The sequence below is a fragment of the Thrips palmi genome, unplaced genomic scaffold (assembly GCF_012932325.1).
Source record: "Thrips palmi isolate BJ-2018 unplaced genomic scaffold, TpBJ-2018v1 HiC_scaffold_5, whole genome shotgun sequence".
In the NCBI taxonomy this organism is placed as follows: domain Eukaryota; kingdom Metazoa; phylum Arthropoda; class Insecta; order Thysanoptera; family Thripidae; genus Thrips; species Thrips palmi.
Genome location: NW_023144632.1, coordinates 9,296,226 through 9,313,709, shown reverse-complemented (window position 1 = coordinate 9,313,709; position 17,484 = coordinate 9,296,226). Strand labels below are relative to the sequence as shown.

Sequence of the window (17,484 nt, the reverse complement as noted above, 5' to 3'; positions counted from 1 at the left end):
TTTGTGGTTGCGCTATATTTGAGACCGTGATAAGCAGGGTGGGTACGTCCGACGAGGTCCGTCCACGCGCCTTGCCTGAATGGCGTTCAAAGCGGCCGGGGTACCGGCCTGGAGAAAACGGCGCCGTCAGCGCGGAGAGCGCGGCGGTACGCACTCAATGAATGAATCAGACAGACGCCGCGCCGCGACGCACCGCGACGCCAGGTGGTGATTCATAGTGCCTTCGTGCTACTCAAACGTGCGAGCGGTTGCTTTTTTTTCTGGCTTTTCTTCCCCTTGCAGTTGGGATTGGGAGCACCGCTTCCGTCACAACACACGGCCGGGCCTCGTCGGTGTTCGGCATTCCGCCCAAACGACGCGGCCGCCAAACCTCCTGGGCCTCCAAGCGGGGACCGTTTGAAATTCGCTGACCGCCGCGGCTGCTTGCCTACCAAATGGCGAAATAGACCCACCGCCAAATCGGGGAATCGGGGCCAGGCGCGGTCGGCGTGCAAGGCGTGCACCCCCTGCTTGCTTTCGGCGGGCCGCCTAGCCGCGTGAGGACCACGCATTCGGAGCGTTGGGATGCAGCGGTGCGAATCGTTTCCTTGACGAGACACCGACAGCAAGAGCCGCTTCGCAGCCTACGCCCTGAGCCCTAGAGCGGCTCCCCCCCCCCTCCCCCGCCGCGACGGATCCAAGACCTAATCGCACATCAGCTGAACGTTTTGTCGAGTCGGCGTCGCGGTCCGCGTAAACTGACGGCAGCGACGGGAGGGGCGTGTGTCGCGTGCGCCCACGCCCCACCATGCCCCGCCCCGCCTCACCATGCCCAGCCCCACCCCGCCCTGCCCCGCCACGCCACGCCCCGAGTGGACCACAAGGAGACACGCGGTGGTCCGCGCTGAGTGGTCCCTCGACCGTGGCCCAGGGCAGACGACGCGTTCCAAGTGAGTGGTGCATGGTGCTGGCGATGCGGGCGAGTTCACGTCTCGCAGTGCGGGGCATGAGGCTGAGTTAAACTCACCGTACACGTACCAAAGTAGGGAAAACTTGAGAAATTTGGCGTTCTCAAGGGCAGTCATTATCTTTCCCACGGTCGTTTTTTACTGATATGGGTAGTCGTTAAATCAAAAGCTTCACTCCGTGAAAATTTTCTGAGCGTCTATTGTGTTTTACACTTCGTCGGCGATAGGCCTAATTCACATTCGAAACGCCATTCGGAAACCAGTCGGCGAAAGAATGATAAGTCGATGGCGATAATCGAGTTTCTTCCCTTGATTCTTCAGGCAAAATATCGATTTGACCGTAGTCGATGATCGACGAACAGTTTTTGAGGTGCCATAATTTTGGTATTGTGGATACACTGTAGGGCGCGGCCGGGTTCCCAGCCTGCCACGCCCCTTTCCCTTGGGCCCTTCAGAGGCGCGAAAAACCCGTGACGCTCAGAGCGAAGCACGAAGCAGGCGGCGGGAGAGTGACACTCGATGTCGCGTTCCGAGCAGCGTATCTTCGTTTTGACAACCGTACGCAAAGTCCTATCGTTGCTTATGCGGCGCGGCGAGGGCCCAGCGCCCGTCCCCCACCCGATCCAGAATGTGCGATGCGGTGGAACGTGCCCCAAACACGGGCAAAGTGCGATCATTTGCCTACCTTCCAGGCGGCAGTCGTATCCCCCCCCCTCCTTCCCCCCTCCCCGTCTAGCCAGGTGAAGCACCTTGCGACGCACAGAGTGCCTCGCCTTTTTTTTGAACCGCACTTTCTCCGGCACTTTGGTTGGCTCGCGAAAAGTTGCAACATTGTAGCAGTCCGCCGCGGAGCTGGTTTGCCACTCAAATTATTTTCTAAAAATAATCGCGTTCTCGTTCCACGGTTTCAACGGCGCCCGCTGAACGGGTGGCTGGTCCGCGAATTAGCATGCGACAGCATTCCAGCTGATGGGCTTCCTCTGCAACACGCACGGATCAAGGATTACCCCCCAAAAAACTCTCAAACAGTTCTCGTCTTTTCGTATTTGGTTTCCGATTTTGACGCGTGTTGTTGACTTTGTTCGGCCCCGACGCCCGCCGTGGCCAACCAGGATGTTGTTGTTGTGGGCCAGCGGAGGAAAATGCCCAGGCGGCCGTCCGGAGGCCCGTGAGGCCTGGAAGGTCCCCGTGTGACAGGTCCGGTTGTGCAGCATGGAAAATATCGACGGCAGAAAGGCGCCTGCAAACGGGGTCAGTCAGGACGCGATGCGCGCTGCCCCACTGTGCAACCAAATGTGGAGAACTCCGCAATGCGGAGATGTGGAAGTTTCGGTCTGCCCACTTGGAAGTGCGGAGTTTCTCAGTCCCCACGCTTGAAGTGTGGAGTTCTCCACGTTTGCATCATGCCAAGGGGCTCTGCTACACAGTTAGAGAGTGTGGAGGCTGCAAACTCCACGTCGCAGTGTGGAGATTTAATCCGCACCAGAAAGTGCGGTGATCTCCACACTTGATTCGACCGCATCGCGCTAACCGCCCCGCTTTTGCAGGAGACGATGACTCTGCGCATGGCCATGGCCGTCCTGCTGGCGATGGCCCTCCTGGAGGGCGCGCTGGCCCGCCCCCACAGCCCCGACCCGGAACAGAACCAACTGCCCCCCATCCGGCACCACAAGCAGCACCACCGCCACGGCGCGCACGGCCTGCACGGCCGCCACCACATCGAGCTCGAGCGGCGCCAGCTGTGTGGAAGGAACCTCAGCGAGGCCCTGCGGCTGCTGTGCGCCGGCCGAGGCTACTACAGCCCCGACAGCGCCTCAGGTAGGCGGCCCGCTGCCCGGCCAGCCCGAGCATCGAGGAGGAGGTCAATTTGCTTTTCACAACTTTTTATTTTTTTAGGTGGTCACATAAAATTTAAATCAAACAATTTTTAAATTAAAAAAAGATAAATTTTCAAAAAATGTAAAAAATTATTTTAAAAAAAAATTAGTTTTTTGCATTTTTTAAGTTTTGGTTCTATTTGCATGACGCGCGAGTCTTGAACCCTGGCTTTGTTGCAGGGTCCTCGTCGAGGCACGGCGACACCGGCGTGGCCACCGAGTGCTGCTCCCAAGGCTGCTCGCAGCAGGAGCTGGAGCTGTACTGCCAGCCCCGGAAAAACGCGGCGCCGCTCGCCCTCAGCGACTCCTCGCCCGAGACCACGGAGGACCCCGACAGGTAGGTGTGGCTGACGACGGGGACGTCTTGAACGTGGCCGTCCTGGCTACGGACGTCCTGGACGTGCCCGGACGGTGTGGCTTCATGGCCGCGACGTTGGCGGCAAACAACTCCAATTTCATTGATTGATTATTGATCGCGTAGCGCCTCGCTGGACTCGGCACACCAGGCCAACCACATCAGGCACTCGATGGAGGCGGCCGGCAGCGCGGACAACAAGCCGACCGTCGTGGGGGGGAAGGTGTCTTCCGACGTGAGTGTTTACATGCCACCGCTGTGTTAACATCACCCTGTCTCTCTCTTACTCATGAGAAGTCCCGCCAGGGGTGCGGAGGTGGCTGACTCGCTGACTTTGGCGTTGCTTTTGCAGATGGCCGCCATGCACTTCAACGTCTCCGAGATGATCAAGGTGGGCACCATCCCCCAGCAGCACTTCATCCCGGTGCGCATCCCCCTCCGCCACAAGTCCAACTCGCTGCAGTGACCACCACCGTGCCGACGAGGCTTGGCCTGTTTGGCGATCGATCTCAGCTGGCGAGCAGCCTCATATCACTTCTAGGCGGCTCAAAACTCGGATTTAGTAATTGTTTTTTTTTTTAATTTTTCTGTCGTTGGAGACATCTTGTTTTAAAGTACAAACGAGATTTCGGCATCCTTCCAACCTTTGAGAAGCATTTCATAAATCCAATGATTAAGTTGTTTTTTTAAACGTATCTCTCATGTGGGCTTTCGTCCCAATGCGGAAATAAGTTCAATTCGTTTTAAAATTGGACTCTAACTGTGATGGCTTATTTAGACTTCGAGGGTAGTACTCTCAACGTGATATAGAAGTGTAGTTTTTCGGCACAGTTCCTATCTTTTACAAAGGAAGTCAAAAGCCGCGATGGTTTTTAATGTATTTCCCCCGATTTTTTCCCTTTTCATTTGAAGTAGAAATCATGTTCCTAAAACAATACTGAAAAGTTTGCATGCTTCGGTCTCATATCGTTTAATTTGTGTACTGTCTCTCTCGATCAAACTGTGAGTGTAGCAATAAACTCAATCTTTAATTTAATAAAAAACGCTTTAAAAGTGACTCAAAATCAGGATGGAATTTGTGCCGTGTGATAAAAAGGTCATGTTTATGTTTCTTGTGATGTACCTAGTTGTAAATGGAACGCCGCAGTCTCTGTGATGGGGCAGGCCCGCTGCCCGAAGCGTATTACTCCGACTAGTATTAAACCGCGGTCTGGTTCTCTTCGTTTCAGCATATTCATGTATTGCAATTTTCGTGATATTCTTCATGCTTCATTCCTCTCACTTATTTAAAACACGGTGAATAAACTAAGAAGTCTTTAGTAATTAGTTGTTGAGTTGACTAGAGTTAAGTTATGATATATTTTTGTACTGTAGCGTTCTGACACTCTTGTACAAAGCGATCGCATTGTATGAATTAAACAGATGTTCAGTGATAGTTCAAGTTTGTTCTAATTTTATCGCGCACTTGCCCTTCCTGCAAACTAAAAATAATGGAAGAAAAAAAAAGTTACCTTTTCTGCTGGTGCGGACCAGAAATGGGATGAAGCACGATGAATTGACCTCACCAACACACATAAACAAAACACGATACGGCAAACTCATAAGAAGTGCGAATCCGGCGTCGTGCCCCACTTCCGTGTTGGCGAAACAGTGCAGTGACCTCGCACCGCCTCGCACTGCCTCGCACTTCAAGGCCGCCGTCACTCCTCATGCTGGGTGTGCCATCGACCACGTGGCCCGAGCATTTTGACGTGGCCCCGTGCCGCGTACCGTGCCGCGCCGCGCCGTGCCGTGCCGTGCCACGCCGTGCCACGCCTCTCACGGCGTGGACCGGTCGATCGGATGGTCACGAACCGCGTTGGACTCTAGTTAGGCCGGACTGACAGGGACGTCACAGGGTGCACTGTATGTCGGGTCAGGGCGGCCAGGGGTGGATCCAGAGGGTTCAGGGAGGAGGGAAATCACTGCCCGCTCTCGCTCCCTCCCTCTGAAGCCTCGCTCCGTTGAATGGATCATCGCGTATGATTGAACCATCACCACGTTCTCGAAAAATCAAGCCATTCCTGGAATGGTGGAATGCAAAACGGAATCCCAATGGTGATATCAATTGGGAGAGATGAGCGTCTTGCTCCTCCTGACGGAGCGCGCTACGGCGGAAACTTAGACACGGGAATGGCTCCCTTTTCCAGATAAGCGAGAGACTCAGTCCCTCTCTGTGGCCGCGGCTTCTCAAAGCCGACCAATCGATGGCAGGGCTGGAAGGGTCGCACTACCGCGACGGGTCAATCGGGGAACCAGCCGAGGCCTTCTTACCCAGTCACTCACTTCACTCACTCCTGGCTCACTCTGTATCTTCCACTCTCCCACGCACGCACGCAAAAGCTCCCCCCCCCCAAATCTCTCTTTCTCTCACACTGACACACACACACGCACTGACACACCTGCACCGCCACCCCGGCCCGGGTGGTGCAAGCGCAAGTTGCGTGGCCTCCCAAGGATGCTATTTTCCACATGGCACCGTGCTAGGGTGAGAAGGCCGGCCGGCCGGCGGCGCTGCACAGTGGGGGCGCCGGGACGGGCCGGCGGCGCTCCAGGGTGGGCCTTCGTGCTCGCCGGGGCCACCGAGGCCATGGCGTGCCGCCCCTGCCGCTCAGTCTGCTGTCCACAGCCTGCCTGGGAGCACGCCGCCCTTCTGCGCCTGTCAAGCAAGCAACAAGGTCAGTGGGGTTGAACTCGCACTTAGCGCGGTCAAAGAACAAGATCGGACTTAAAGCCCAGTATTTGAACCTCGGACAAACGTGATTCCTGCAGATGCCCGTGGTGACTGTGTACGGCGTCCTGCCCAGCCCGTTCTGCCGGCCTGTCCTCATGACGGCCAAGGCCGTTGGCGTTGACGTGGAGATGAAGACGACGAGCCCTCTCACCGGGGACACCCACAAGCCAGAGTATCTCGAGGTATCGTACTGAAGACAACACGGCATGGTTTCGTAATCATGATGAGCAGCCACGTTGTCATCGAGTTTTGGATTCCAAAGTACTTCCAAAGGCAATTGAACCCTTTTGCCGGTGCAATCCGTTTGACAACGCCGGACAACACCCGCTCACTGTAAAAAGTTCCGTACTTTTGTACGGAAATGGTACAGAAAAATATAGTACGGAGGTAGGAGAAAAATCCGGACGTCCGTACTTGCTCCATATGAACCCACGTAAACGGGTACGGAGAAAAAGTACGGAAGTTCCGTAGTTGGCAAGTACGGACGGTTCAGGCAAATTATTGACTAGACGTCTTCCGCACTTTTTCTGTACTTTTTTCTCACAGTGCTCTAAACAGAGCGGTCTAAATTTGCACCAGATTATGCAATACACTCCTTCCATTTCCCAGGGGGTAACGACTGGTAACTGGTAGATTTCGTGTCAGCCATGCATGCCATGTCAGCCTGCAGATTACAGGATTACCGGGAGGATTACCCGAGGATTACCTCCGGATTCAATCAAAAAAATTACAGGATTTACCCTTAGATTACGCCAGATGACCCCGGCTTACCCACACACTAAATGTTTTTGTACAAATTTTGTACGACACATCACAGTTTTATGTGCACACGAACTTTTCGTACAAATTTGTATAAAATTTTGTACAATTTTGTACAAAAATGGCGAAAATGTGCAGTTTTTCGTACGAAAATTGTACGAAAATTTCGTGTGCACAAAAAACTATGATGTCTCGTACAAAATTGTACATAACATTTAGTGTGCAAGTTGTTCAAGTCATTCAGTTCAACTATTCGATTACATTCTCATCCGGAAAATGCCAGAGTATGATGCCAACGGTGTGACCTGCTTGCAGATGAACCCGCGGCACAACATCCCGACCATGGACGACGACGGCTACATCCTGACAGAGAGGTGCGTCCCACCTTCAGGCTTTCGCTCAAGGACACGGCAAGGATTGCACAGAACCGCGATGTCGCCCTTCTTGTTGCAGTCGGGCCATCATGTGCTACTTGGTGGACAAGTTCGGCGAGGATGATGACCCTCTGTTCCCCAAGGACCCCCAGCTCCGCAACCGCATCCTGGAGCGCATGCTGTTCGACGTGGGCTGCCTGAGCCAGCGCTGTTATGACTACTACAATGTAATCGTTTTTCTCGAATCCATTTTAATCCGCCGAGTCTGCCGATTTCTAATGGCAGCATGCCGTTGTCAAATGGGACAATTGGCACTTTATCGCATTTAATTATGCATTTGTTGGTACCTGCTTTCTCGGTTTCAAAGACGCGAGTCACATTTACTGTCAGGGATCCCGCCTCGCCATAGAGTGCGAGTGACACGAGCAGCTGACGTGGAGGGAGAGTGCACTAGGCACTCACTTTAAGTTCACTCCTTACGAGCATGAAATTAATCTGGTACTATAAACCTATTCACTGAGAAAACCTTACAAACTATTACAGGTCTTACAAAGCAAAGCAGTTTGTTAGAACAAAGTATTTTGAGCATACATAAGCTAACGAAGAAAATACTTCGAAATTTACGAACTATTTTTACGTTTAACAAAGTAAATTAGTATGTACGTATGTATGCTTTAAATACTTCGTAAGGTTTTAAGGGTGTTGATAAAGAGCTTCCATAAATTGCTTCAAAGTAAAAAATTATCATAGAAAATGTCAAAGGGAAGTTCCTGCCTGTCCTGTTACAGAGCCCTTCCTTTGTGATTTTGGTTGCGTTGGATTGTAATTTTCACGGCGGCAGGCGTAAGGGGAAGATTGCGCGACAGAGGGGAAAAAGAGGGGGAGGGGGGATTATCGTGCGCACACACCGATGGGTCCTTTGTTCTATGCCCTATGTCCGTTGGGTCACTCGAACAGAACGATGGCCTCCAACCCTTCAACGCGTTCATTTTGAAGTTTCAGAGCAATACACGTGTCTATTGCTCACCAATGAGTTTCAGATAAACATTGTCTAAAATGTTCCTGCAAACTATTTTTTGAGTTTGGCGTCCGAAATAAAGAAATGGCGAATGCATGATCGGGCGAAATCGAAGGGTCCTTTTCAAAAGATCTTATCTGCCCCCCCCCCCAATCTTATCTTAAACGCATGCAAATTTCACTCAGTTTGATCATTTGATACAGCTACAAATCAATATAATTTGTCATTAAATTCAATCAAATGTGAAGATGAAAGATTAAAGAAACCATTGTGCGTGTAGAAATATATTCCGCTTACTCTCGCACCCGTCCCAAATGGTCAATTGAAGTGAAATTTGCCTGCGTTTAAGATAAGATTCTCTTGGGGGAATTCGCAGATAAGACATTTTTTGAATGGAACCCCTCGAAATCGAGATCGGTCTTTGTTGGAGCGACCCGAAGGAGAACGGTCTCCCATCGAGGCGCCCTGACTACGCGGCATGTTCCTGTCTAGGCTTCAGCACAGCCTCTGATTGCAGCGCGAATGGATTTTCGGCGACGGTGACTTGGACGAGTCTAAGCTGGCGCCGCTGACTGAGGCCATGGGTTTCTTGGACAAGTATTTGGAAGACAGCAGCTGGGTGGCTGGTGACAACATGACTCTGGCAGACATCGGCCTGTGCGTCACCCTGATCCAGCTCGAGGTAACTGTGTAACTACCCCATGCGCCAGAGACGCTCGGCCCGATACCCCCTGCCTCTCCGGCCATACTCCGAGCCTCTGAGGCTATCAGTCTCGGGTGGCCACTTCTGCCCGACAGAGCGCGCCACCGGCCAAGGGACCAAGCGCTGCTTGCTGCGCGCGGAGTGGCCAATCAATTTCATCGCCAGTAACATGACAACATTTCTCTTCTTTAGGTTTTCGGGATGGACTTTGAGCCGTACGCCAACGTGACACGTTGGTATGAGGCGTGCAAGACCGACGTACCTGGCTTCGATGAAATCAACGAGGAGGGCGTCAAGATCTTCAAAGCAATCATCAACAAGTGAAGTAACTTCCCCCAGCGGCACGCACAAAGTATAGAGCTTTTTTGGTGGTGCAATTTGAAATGGCAACAGTTGTGATGATTGTTATTAGATCAATAAAACGTACGTAAGTTATGTAACGGCTGTCCCAGAGTTAAAGTGAATCCAAATTGTTTTTTTTCAGTCCATCAAGAATGATAGCATTAACTTCTTGTGGTCCGCCTTGTCTGCTTGATAACGTAAATTGGCACTGCCGTAGAAACAGCAGATGTGGCCACAGTTGTGGACTATTTATGTGCACAGAGTGAAGAGGAAGAAGCTTAAAAGTTCATTCAAAGAGTACGGCTTAAACCAGAGTGACCAGTAGACCAGTAGAAAAAAGTAGACGGACTCTAGTTCCAGCATCGGCAATTCAAGAAAATAGGACTCACCTACTTTGAGACAGCCTTTCGGATTTAGTTATTACACGTCAGGGCGTAGGGCTGGGCGAACGGTTTGAAACCAAATCGAATCGAATATCGGTCCTTATTCGATTTGATTCGTGTTCAAATTAGGACGATTTTTTAAGCAAATAGTTCGGCCAATCGAATCAGCACTGCTTCATCTTCGATTTTTCAACCGCAAAACGCCAATTTTGCCGTTACTAACTCTGATAAATTTGGTTCAAATCTGAGTTTATTGGAGTTTGATTGGAGGCGCCTATTTTTAATGAGATTAGATTCGTTTTGAAAAATTCGGAGCAGATGTGATTCGATTCAATTTGAGATGAAAATCCTTGATTCGCAGAGCCCTTATAGGCTTACGAGCACTTAGACTGTACATTAGGCACCGTGTGAATATTACGTCACCACTTAGGGGTAAAGGGGGCGAGATTCCATGACCTGTCTTTATAAAAAGGAAATGTGAGGTTAAACCGATGATGGACGAGAGGGAGGGGGCCAAAAAGATGCCTAAAGGAGGTGACGTAATATTGGCTCGCCACCCTCATTGTGAATATGAAAGGGCCATGATAGCGACCAAAATGTTTACCCAGGAAAGATGGATTGTCCAACTTCGATAAAGGTTTTCCTTTTCGTGATCAAGGGTTTTTTCTTGAGTCATCCTTTCACGTATAGCCCATACATATTGCAGGTGATGAACTAGTTTTAATTGGGTGACAAGATCTTAGCCACTCAAAACTTTGGGGTTATCATGACTCTTTCATAGTGCTGGTTCCTTTCCAACTACGATAATTAGTTTTGTGTCGATCATAGTGGAAAAATTGTCTATGATAAGTGTAAGATAAATGAATGAAATAAGAGGCCGGTTTGTAGTGGAGTTTGGGCTAATAATCCCGTTAAATTTTCAAAAAACACTCTCATTTCAGGAACGTGACATCACTTCGAAACGAATGTGAGAAAATGTTGCGTTCATTTGAGCATCGCCACATTCGTATGAATGTAAGTCCGCCACAAATTAGCCTTTTCACATTCAAACCAACGTGACGCAATGCTCAAAGGAACCACAGGTGGCCAAAGAATGTGACGTCACGTTCGCTTTCACGTGAAGACGGCGGTGTTAGTTTGAGCGTGACGTGAAAGCGAACGTGACGTCACATTCTTTGGCTACCTGTGGTTCCTTTGAGCATTGTGTCACGTTGGTTTGAATGTGAAAAAGCTAATTTGTGGCGGACTTACATTCATACGAATGTGGCGCAATGCTCAAATGAACGCGACATTTTGTCACATTCGTTTCGAAGTGATGTCGCGTTTCTGAAATGAGTGTGAAGTCTGTGGAAAGAAGGACAAATGACGCGGCAACTAGGACAAGGTTAGACATTCATATTGGTTCCACCCTTGACGGCGGTGCTGCCGGGACAACAACAGAGATGGGATGAGGAAGACTGTGTCGAGGTAGCATTCTGACGTCAGCATCGGAACTGGGGCAATCAGACGAGACGGAGACAGGAAGGGCTCTTTAAAAGAAATTGGAAGACCGAGCGCACCCAGCATTTGTTTCCAGCTGCTGAAAATGTACATACAATGACGCTCACGCCACCCACCCATATTCAGTGTCCTGCATGGTTTCTCTCAGAACTCGAAGTGTTTGTTTCAGTTCTACTTATTGTTGTTGTCATCGTGTTGGTCCCCCAGAGTTTAGTACCGACCTTGATCAGGGAAGATATTTGACGGGAAATTGAGAACCCTCAGTGTTGCCCATCAACCTCAATAAGTAGTGACAGTGGGAGGCTCATGCTTGCCGGAGCCGTTTGTTGAACGTCCAAGCTTAAACCTTAGGACTGAATCCGAAGACGACGGAGAAAGGATATCGCTGTTTGATTGAGTGATGTAGTGTGTTGAAGAGTCATGCCTTTCATCAACCCCTCCTCAGAAAACCATCCTTACTCTCCCGGGCGCTAAGAGACCATCCTTTCTCGCCGGGGCGCTAGGAAACAATCTTAATTCGCCCGGCGCTGCGAGAATATGTGAACTCGACAAATCCTATCAAGTTATGGTCTCCCAGCGCCCGCGTGTGTTAAGCTTGTTAGCACCCCGGTCAGTTCGGATATGGTCTCGCACCCCGGCGAGAAAGGGTAGTTTTCTTAGGAGGGGTCGTCGTAATCGACGAGTGTTGTTTCACGCGCTCCAACGCCATTTCAAACAGAGATAATCCATTTTTTGCACCCTTAAACGTACTGCCGGTGCGGTTTAAGGAGGAGGGTGATTGGGCGGTGTGCGTAGGCAAAATATACACGATTGGTTCTCCCCTTAGACTGCACGGTAAGACTGGGTCCTGGATCTTCCAGGACCGTCCTGGCTTCTCCTATACTAAATACATTGGAAAACCAGGACGGTCCTGGAAGATCCACGACCCAGTCTTACCGTGCGCCTTGTTTACTTGAGCTTGTAAAGGTCTTAGAGACCTCACCTGCGTTGCGGTAGAATGTTTACCGTGTGGTATTGTACACCTTGTGACTCTTGTTAATGTTTGCATGTCAAAACGATTCGAAAATAAAACAAAACGAGTAAAAGCGACATTCTGACTACCTTGGTGCTCTCAGAGCAAAAGTCGGGTGCGTGGGCACCAGCTATTCGCGATACGCCACTTTATTTTGCCCGAGGTTTTTAAATAGTGGGACTACGTGAGGTGGTTATCCCCGACGCAAGTTCCTGGGGAGTGGGTGGGCAGTTGAAACTAGACTGCGGGCGACGGCCCATATTTATGAAGCCCTCGCCCCCCTCGCCCCGTTCCCCCCTCCCCACTTCCCACATGCCCCTCCTCTCCTTCCCACTCCCTCCTGCGCGCCAATATACCCTGATTGGCTTTAAATCTTGACCCATGCACCTCCGAGACGGGCCGGACGGCTGGACTGGCACCTCGGAGCCACGGGGCGCGGCACGCGGCAGGCAGGGGCGGCTAGGGTGGCAGGGCCAGCCGCCGGTCAACGCCCAACCACTCTCGGAAAACTATTTTCAAGAAAGGGACTAAATTGCGACCGTCCCGGAACAGCTCTGCGCCTTGTGTCGCGTGGCTGGACCGAGAGGCCGGTGGCCGCTGGTGGCCGCCGGTGGCAGAGGGCGGACGTACTCGCCTCTCGCGTTCGGGGTCCGGCAGGCTTCGGGGTCCAAGGAAGATGAGTTCGAAGAACTCATCAGTCCACTACATCAGTCCACTGCATCAGACCACAGCAAAAATATTTTAACGTTTCACTCACCAATGTGTCGAAGATTTTAACATTTGGAAAGTTTGGGAAAAGTGCAATGAACTGTTACATTTGCCTAACCTGCAACGAAAAGTAATGAAGGGGTTAGTTAAAAATATTCAAACTAAAAAAAAAGTCGGTTGAAGTTAAGATTGACCACCAAGAGTAGAAATACGTTTCAAACTATTCTTTTCATTGCTAGTTTTCTTAACTCACCGTTCAAAACACTAAAAGTTTAGTGATTGCTGTCACATTTGGAGCGTTCTTTTTCTTATTTCAGCCCATTTTCTCGGTTCTGATACTCTGTCCCAAAAAAAGAAACGGATGTAGGTCCCTTTCATTTCTCCACGTCTGGTTGTCACCAATCCAGCAAAGGCACCGTCCGCCCCAAAAAATGTCGGCGGGACTGGCTTTAATGGCTCCAGCCGGTGCTTGGTGTCAGAAGCAAAGTCGAGCGCTCCGGGGCCTTGGACGTGGCTGGCCTCCTCACTTGACGATGGGTCCAGAATGAGCCAAAAGCGGCAGGCGGCCAGCCAGCCAGCCATACGGTGCACGCCCATACGGTGCACGCCCATACGGCGCCTGTCCTTGACCAACTCGCCGCTCGCCTTCCCGGGCCGGGCAGCCGCCGCCGATCGCTCACTCCAGTCTGGCCTCACGAAATGACAGGAATCACGATATGTGAATTAACAAGCACGCCCCGCCCCCCGGACGGGAGCAATATAGCTTCGGTGTCCTACTTGTAGGGTTGTCCACAATAATTGGCCCATCCCCTTTCTCCTCTATGACGGAATGCTCCTCCCCCCCTCCCCCCCCCCCCCCCGTTGTTCAGATATCGTCTAGAAGAAAACAGCAGTAATTGTCTCATAAGTTAACCAACGAACCCGGGCTCTCGATCGAAATCGTGCTAAATAATAGTGTGGTGTCCTACTTGTAAAAGGTTGTCCACGGCAGTTGGAAACTCCCCGCTGCACTTCCCCCTCCCCTCCCCTCCTCCGCCTTTCGGATCTGGTCACTGATTGGCCACGTAACAAGGAGAAGCAGCCAACCCGCTGGAGCGCGGCCAAACGGCCCGGCGAATTCATCAGAAGACAAAGAAAAAGGCACGGACGGTGCGGCTGCATGTGGTGTCGTGTTTCTCTCTCTGTCTCTGTCTCTCCTCTCTGTCTCTCCTCTCTGTCTCCCCTCTCTCTCTCTCTCTCTCTCTCTCCTCTCTCTCTCCCTCCCCCCTCTCTCTCCCCCCCCCCCCCTCTCTCTCTCTCTCTCTCTCTCTCTCTCTCTTGGTCTTTTGGTTATTTTCTAGCCGGTCCCCATGTGGGGCCGCCTGAATAAAGGAAAGCACGGCACGAAAGGTACTCGGAGGCGCCACATCGCCAAGGCGGCCAAGGCGGCCAAGGCGGTGCGGGGGCCGTTCGAGGCTGTTCCAGGCCGTTCATTGTTCGCGCCGAAAGGGCCGTGAATGCAGGACGGAACCCGCTCGCTCCGCCTCTCCCCAGGGATCGCCCCGCCCCGCCCCGCCCCGCCCCGCCCCGCCAGGGACGCGGGCCGCGGACGGCGCTCCAGGCAGGAAATGGCATCCGTGCGCTGCTTCCGTCAAAGCATAATTACTGCTTCGCTCTCAAGATACACGTCACCCTGCAGGTCGTGCCGCGGGCCGTGCCGCGGCGCAGCCCAGACAACCGAGCATTTGCGGAGGACCGTTTCATCGCCCCGTCTCTCTCGCGCTCCCGTGGGACGCGCCGTGCGCAACGGAGAAAGTGCGACAGTTCTCGGAACCAGTCCGCAACCGCCCTTTCGATTTGGGGCTGCAGAGGTGCTCGACGGGCTTCACTACATGGCGGTGAGCACGCCAGGGCTCGACAGGGTGCCGGAGAGCACGGGAGAGTACGGCAGGGCACGGCAGGGCACGGGGGAGTACGGCAGGGCAGGGCATGGCAGAGCGCGGTAGGGCAGGCCGTGGCAGAGCATGCCACGGTTGGCGGGAAAATCAATGTGACGTGATTTGAGCAGCAGCCCGCGCTGCGGGTAGAGGCGTGGCGTGGCACGGTGTGGCCTGGCGTGCAGTGGCGTGGCACGGCGTGCATTGTCCGCCCCGCCCCCCTTAAAGTTGGCCCTTGATGATGCGTCTTCATTTGACGCGGGGCGTCCTTGTGGTCCTTGTCGTCCCTGGAGCCCTCAGCGCGCCTCAGCGCCGAGAGCACCGCAGCACCCCAGAACACTGCAGCAAGGCACGCTGCAAGTTGGGGCGAGCCAAGCAGAGCCACGCCGTTCGGAGAGTACCGCGCGCCGGCCTCAAAATGATGGCGTTAATTTGGGCCGCTATATAAGAGGATTGTCTGATGGAACGGCCGCAGCGGCGGCAGCGGCGGCAGCGGCAGCCCCCGGAGACGGCCTCGGCCGCCCTGCCCCACCGAGTGCCCCACACACTAGGAGTGGAGTGGAGAGTGAAGTGGAATGGCAGTCGCAGGTGCCGGCGCCAAGCTGCCAAGCAAGTACTTGCGAAGCACCGCGAAGAACTTGCGAAGCACGGCGCAGAACTTGTGAAGCACCGCGAAGAACTTGCGAAGCATCGCGAAGAACTTGCGAAGCACCGCGAAGAACTTGCGAAGCACCACGAAGAACTTGCGAAGCATCGCGAAGAACTTGCTAAGCACGGCGTAGAACTCGCAAACACCGCGAAGAACTTGCGAAGCACGGCGCAGAACTTGCGAAGCACGGCGCAGAACTTGCGAAGCGCCGCGAAGCTGCAGGGGTAGTCAGTGTGGCGGCCTTGAAACGGCCTTGAGAAGGCAAGGCCGGCCAAGGCATGAGCCGCCGTCACTACCAACCGCCACCAACAACGCACCATTATCCGCACCACAATTTCCAATTAATCCTGGCGGTCCGCGCTACACCGACACACACGGAGAGAGAGAGAGAGAGAGAGAGAGAGAGAGAGAGAGAGAGAGAGAGAGAGAGAGAGAGAGAGAGAGAGAGAGAGAGAGAGAGAGCATGTGTTGTGTGGCAGCAGCGGGCCGCAGCAAGCGCAGCGTCAAAATTGCCTCGTTCAGCCTGGGTGAGCAATAATATCTGTTTCGCCAAAAGTAATTTGAGAGGGCCTTCTTTCTTTTTACACACGATCCTCTTCACTCGTACGCTTCACCACATGATTGGCTCATCCGCCTCGTTTTTAAAACGAAATACCGTGGGAACTCTGCAAACTCCAAGTGTGTGCCAGGTATGCACTTCTTGGTGCATGCCTGCAGGCACACACTTGCCGTCGCTAAGGTATGCATAACAGCAAGTGTGTGCCGTAAGCAAGCGTCCGCATGCGGCAAAGAATTGTGCCTGCCAGGCATGCAGAAAAGAAGTGCGTGCCTGCGGGCATGCACCACGAAGTGCATGCCTGGCACACACTTGAGTTTGCAGAGAAGCAGCAGATACAAAAGAGTATCAGACACCCTGTTTCGGTCGCACATCGAAGTATCATCTCCTTTCCCCCCGGTCTTACAATTTAGTATCACCGCTTTTCGGCCGAACACATACGTATGCCCTTAACTAACGGTGAGTCGTCTCGCAACGGTTTTCAGAGAGGCCGCTGGGAGTGCCTTGGACGTAAGGCTTGTTCCTTGGAGCCCTTGGTGCTCCCTTCGCTAGCCAGTTCATTTTCATTGCACGTAAGACTTGTTCCTTGGAGCCCTTGCTCCACCCGTCGGTATCGCTCGCCAGTTCATTTGGCCCAAAACGGGGAGGAAACGGGAAGGTTCAAGGATGGCACGCAACGCGAGCACGCAGTCCGGCGCAGCCCGGTGTCCACGTGGACCGAATTTGGGCCAGTTTAATTCGGACGCACTCTCTTTTGGGAAACGAGGAAAGGGCGCAGGTGCCAACACGTCACTTCAACCGCCCTTCACAAAGGCTTTCCCCGTCCGTCCAGGTCAGCGACAACGATGAGCCGTCGGAAAATTAGTTGGAAAGAAAGAGGGAGTATTTTTTAATTTTCGTGCTGCAGACTAAGAGAAAGCAATCAGCTCTATCGGTTGGCTTTCGGACAATACAGTGTATGCAGCCTGGATCAGCGCTGCTCCCCCCTTTCAAAGGCACAGGCAGGCGCGCGCGCACACCAACACACTCACACGACAACCGCCTCCCTCGCACACGGTGGAGCGCATAACTTCAGCAGGGTGGCATTCCCGCAGTCTGAAGGGGCCCAGGCCACGGCACGTGTCACCCCACATCCCCCCCTTTTCCCCCCCTCCCCCACCCCCTCGCCCTGCTCCTGTCCACCGCACCCGTCATTCGCTAGACCTCCTACTTTTAACTTTTCCACAGGCTTGGCAGGCTCCGCAGGTCCGTCCGTCCGGCAGCAGTCTCATCAACGCTAATGCCCAATTTCCTGCCCTGCTTCACCGGTGTTGTCGTTTTCCCCCGCCGTCCAAACAACTCTTCTTCACCTTCCTCGCCGAAACCAGGGCATCGCCAGCCACCTCTTCAGTAAACGGAAAGCAAACGAAATCATATCGTCTGCCCCGCCCAAATTGCTCATTTTTTTGCCTTGTTTATTTTCGGGCTTTATTATTGTTTAAAATGTTTTAAGTGGGTCACCAACTACCAGGTTTGTTCACCGCACCTGCCCAGAAGCAAAGTTCGTTTTTTAGCAGATTATACCTAAAACTAAACTAAAATCTAAAAACTAAAAACTAAAAACTAAAACTAA

At 52.6% G+C, this 17,484-nt stretch overlaps 2 protein-coding genes across 2 annotated transcripts; both read left to right on the top strand.

The window, feature by feature from the left end:
- The first annotated feature begins 845 nt into the window (after positions 1 to 845).
- On the top strand, positions 846 to 4,620 carry LOC117650445. The gene is made up of 5 exons (XM_034393885.1): positions 846 to 929; positions 2,495 to 2,765; positions 3,005 to 3,161; positions 3,306 to 3,414; positions 3,532 to 4,620. Exons 2-5 carry the CDS (start codon positions 2,501 to 2,503, stop codon positions 3,643 to 3,645), a joined length of 645 nt encoding a protein of 214 aa, XP_034249776.1. The 5' UTR covers positions 846 to 929; positions 2,495 to 2,500; the 3' UTR covers positions 3,646 to 4,620.
- Positions 4,621 to 5,796: 1,176 nt separating this feature from the next.
- LOC117650872 (glutathione S-transferase 1-like) lies at positions 5,797 to 11,142 on the top strand. Its single transcript, XM_034394489.1, has 6 exons — positions 5,797 to 5,896; positions 5,991 to 6,134; positions 7,027 to 7,085; positions 7,165 to 7,312; positions 8,621 to 8,785; positions 8,999 to 11,142. The coding sequence occupies exons 2-6, from the start codon at positions 5,991 to 5,993 to the stop codon at positions 9,128 to 9,130; spliced, it is 648 nt and encodes a 215-aa protein (XP_034250380.1). The 5' UTR covers positions 5,797 to 5,896; the 3' UTR covers positions 9,131 to 11,142.
- Positions 11,143 to 17,484: the final 6,342 nt, after the last annotated feature.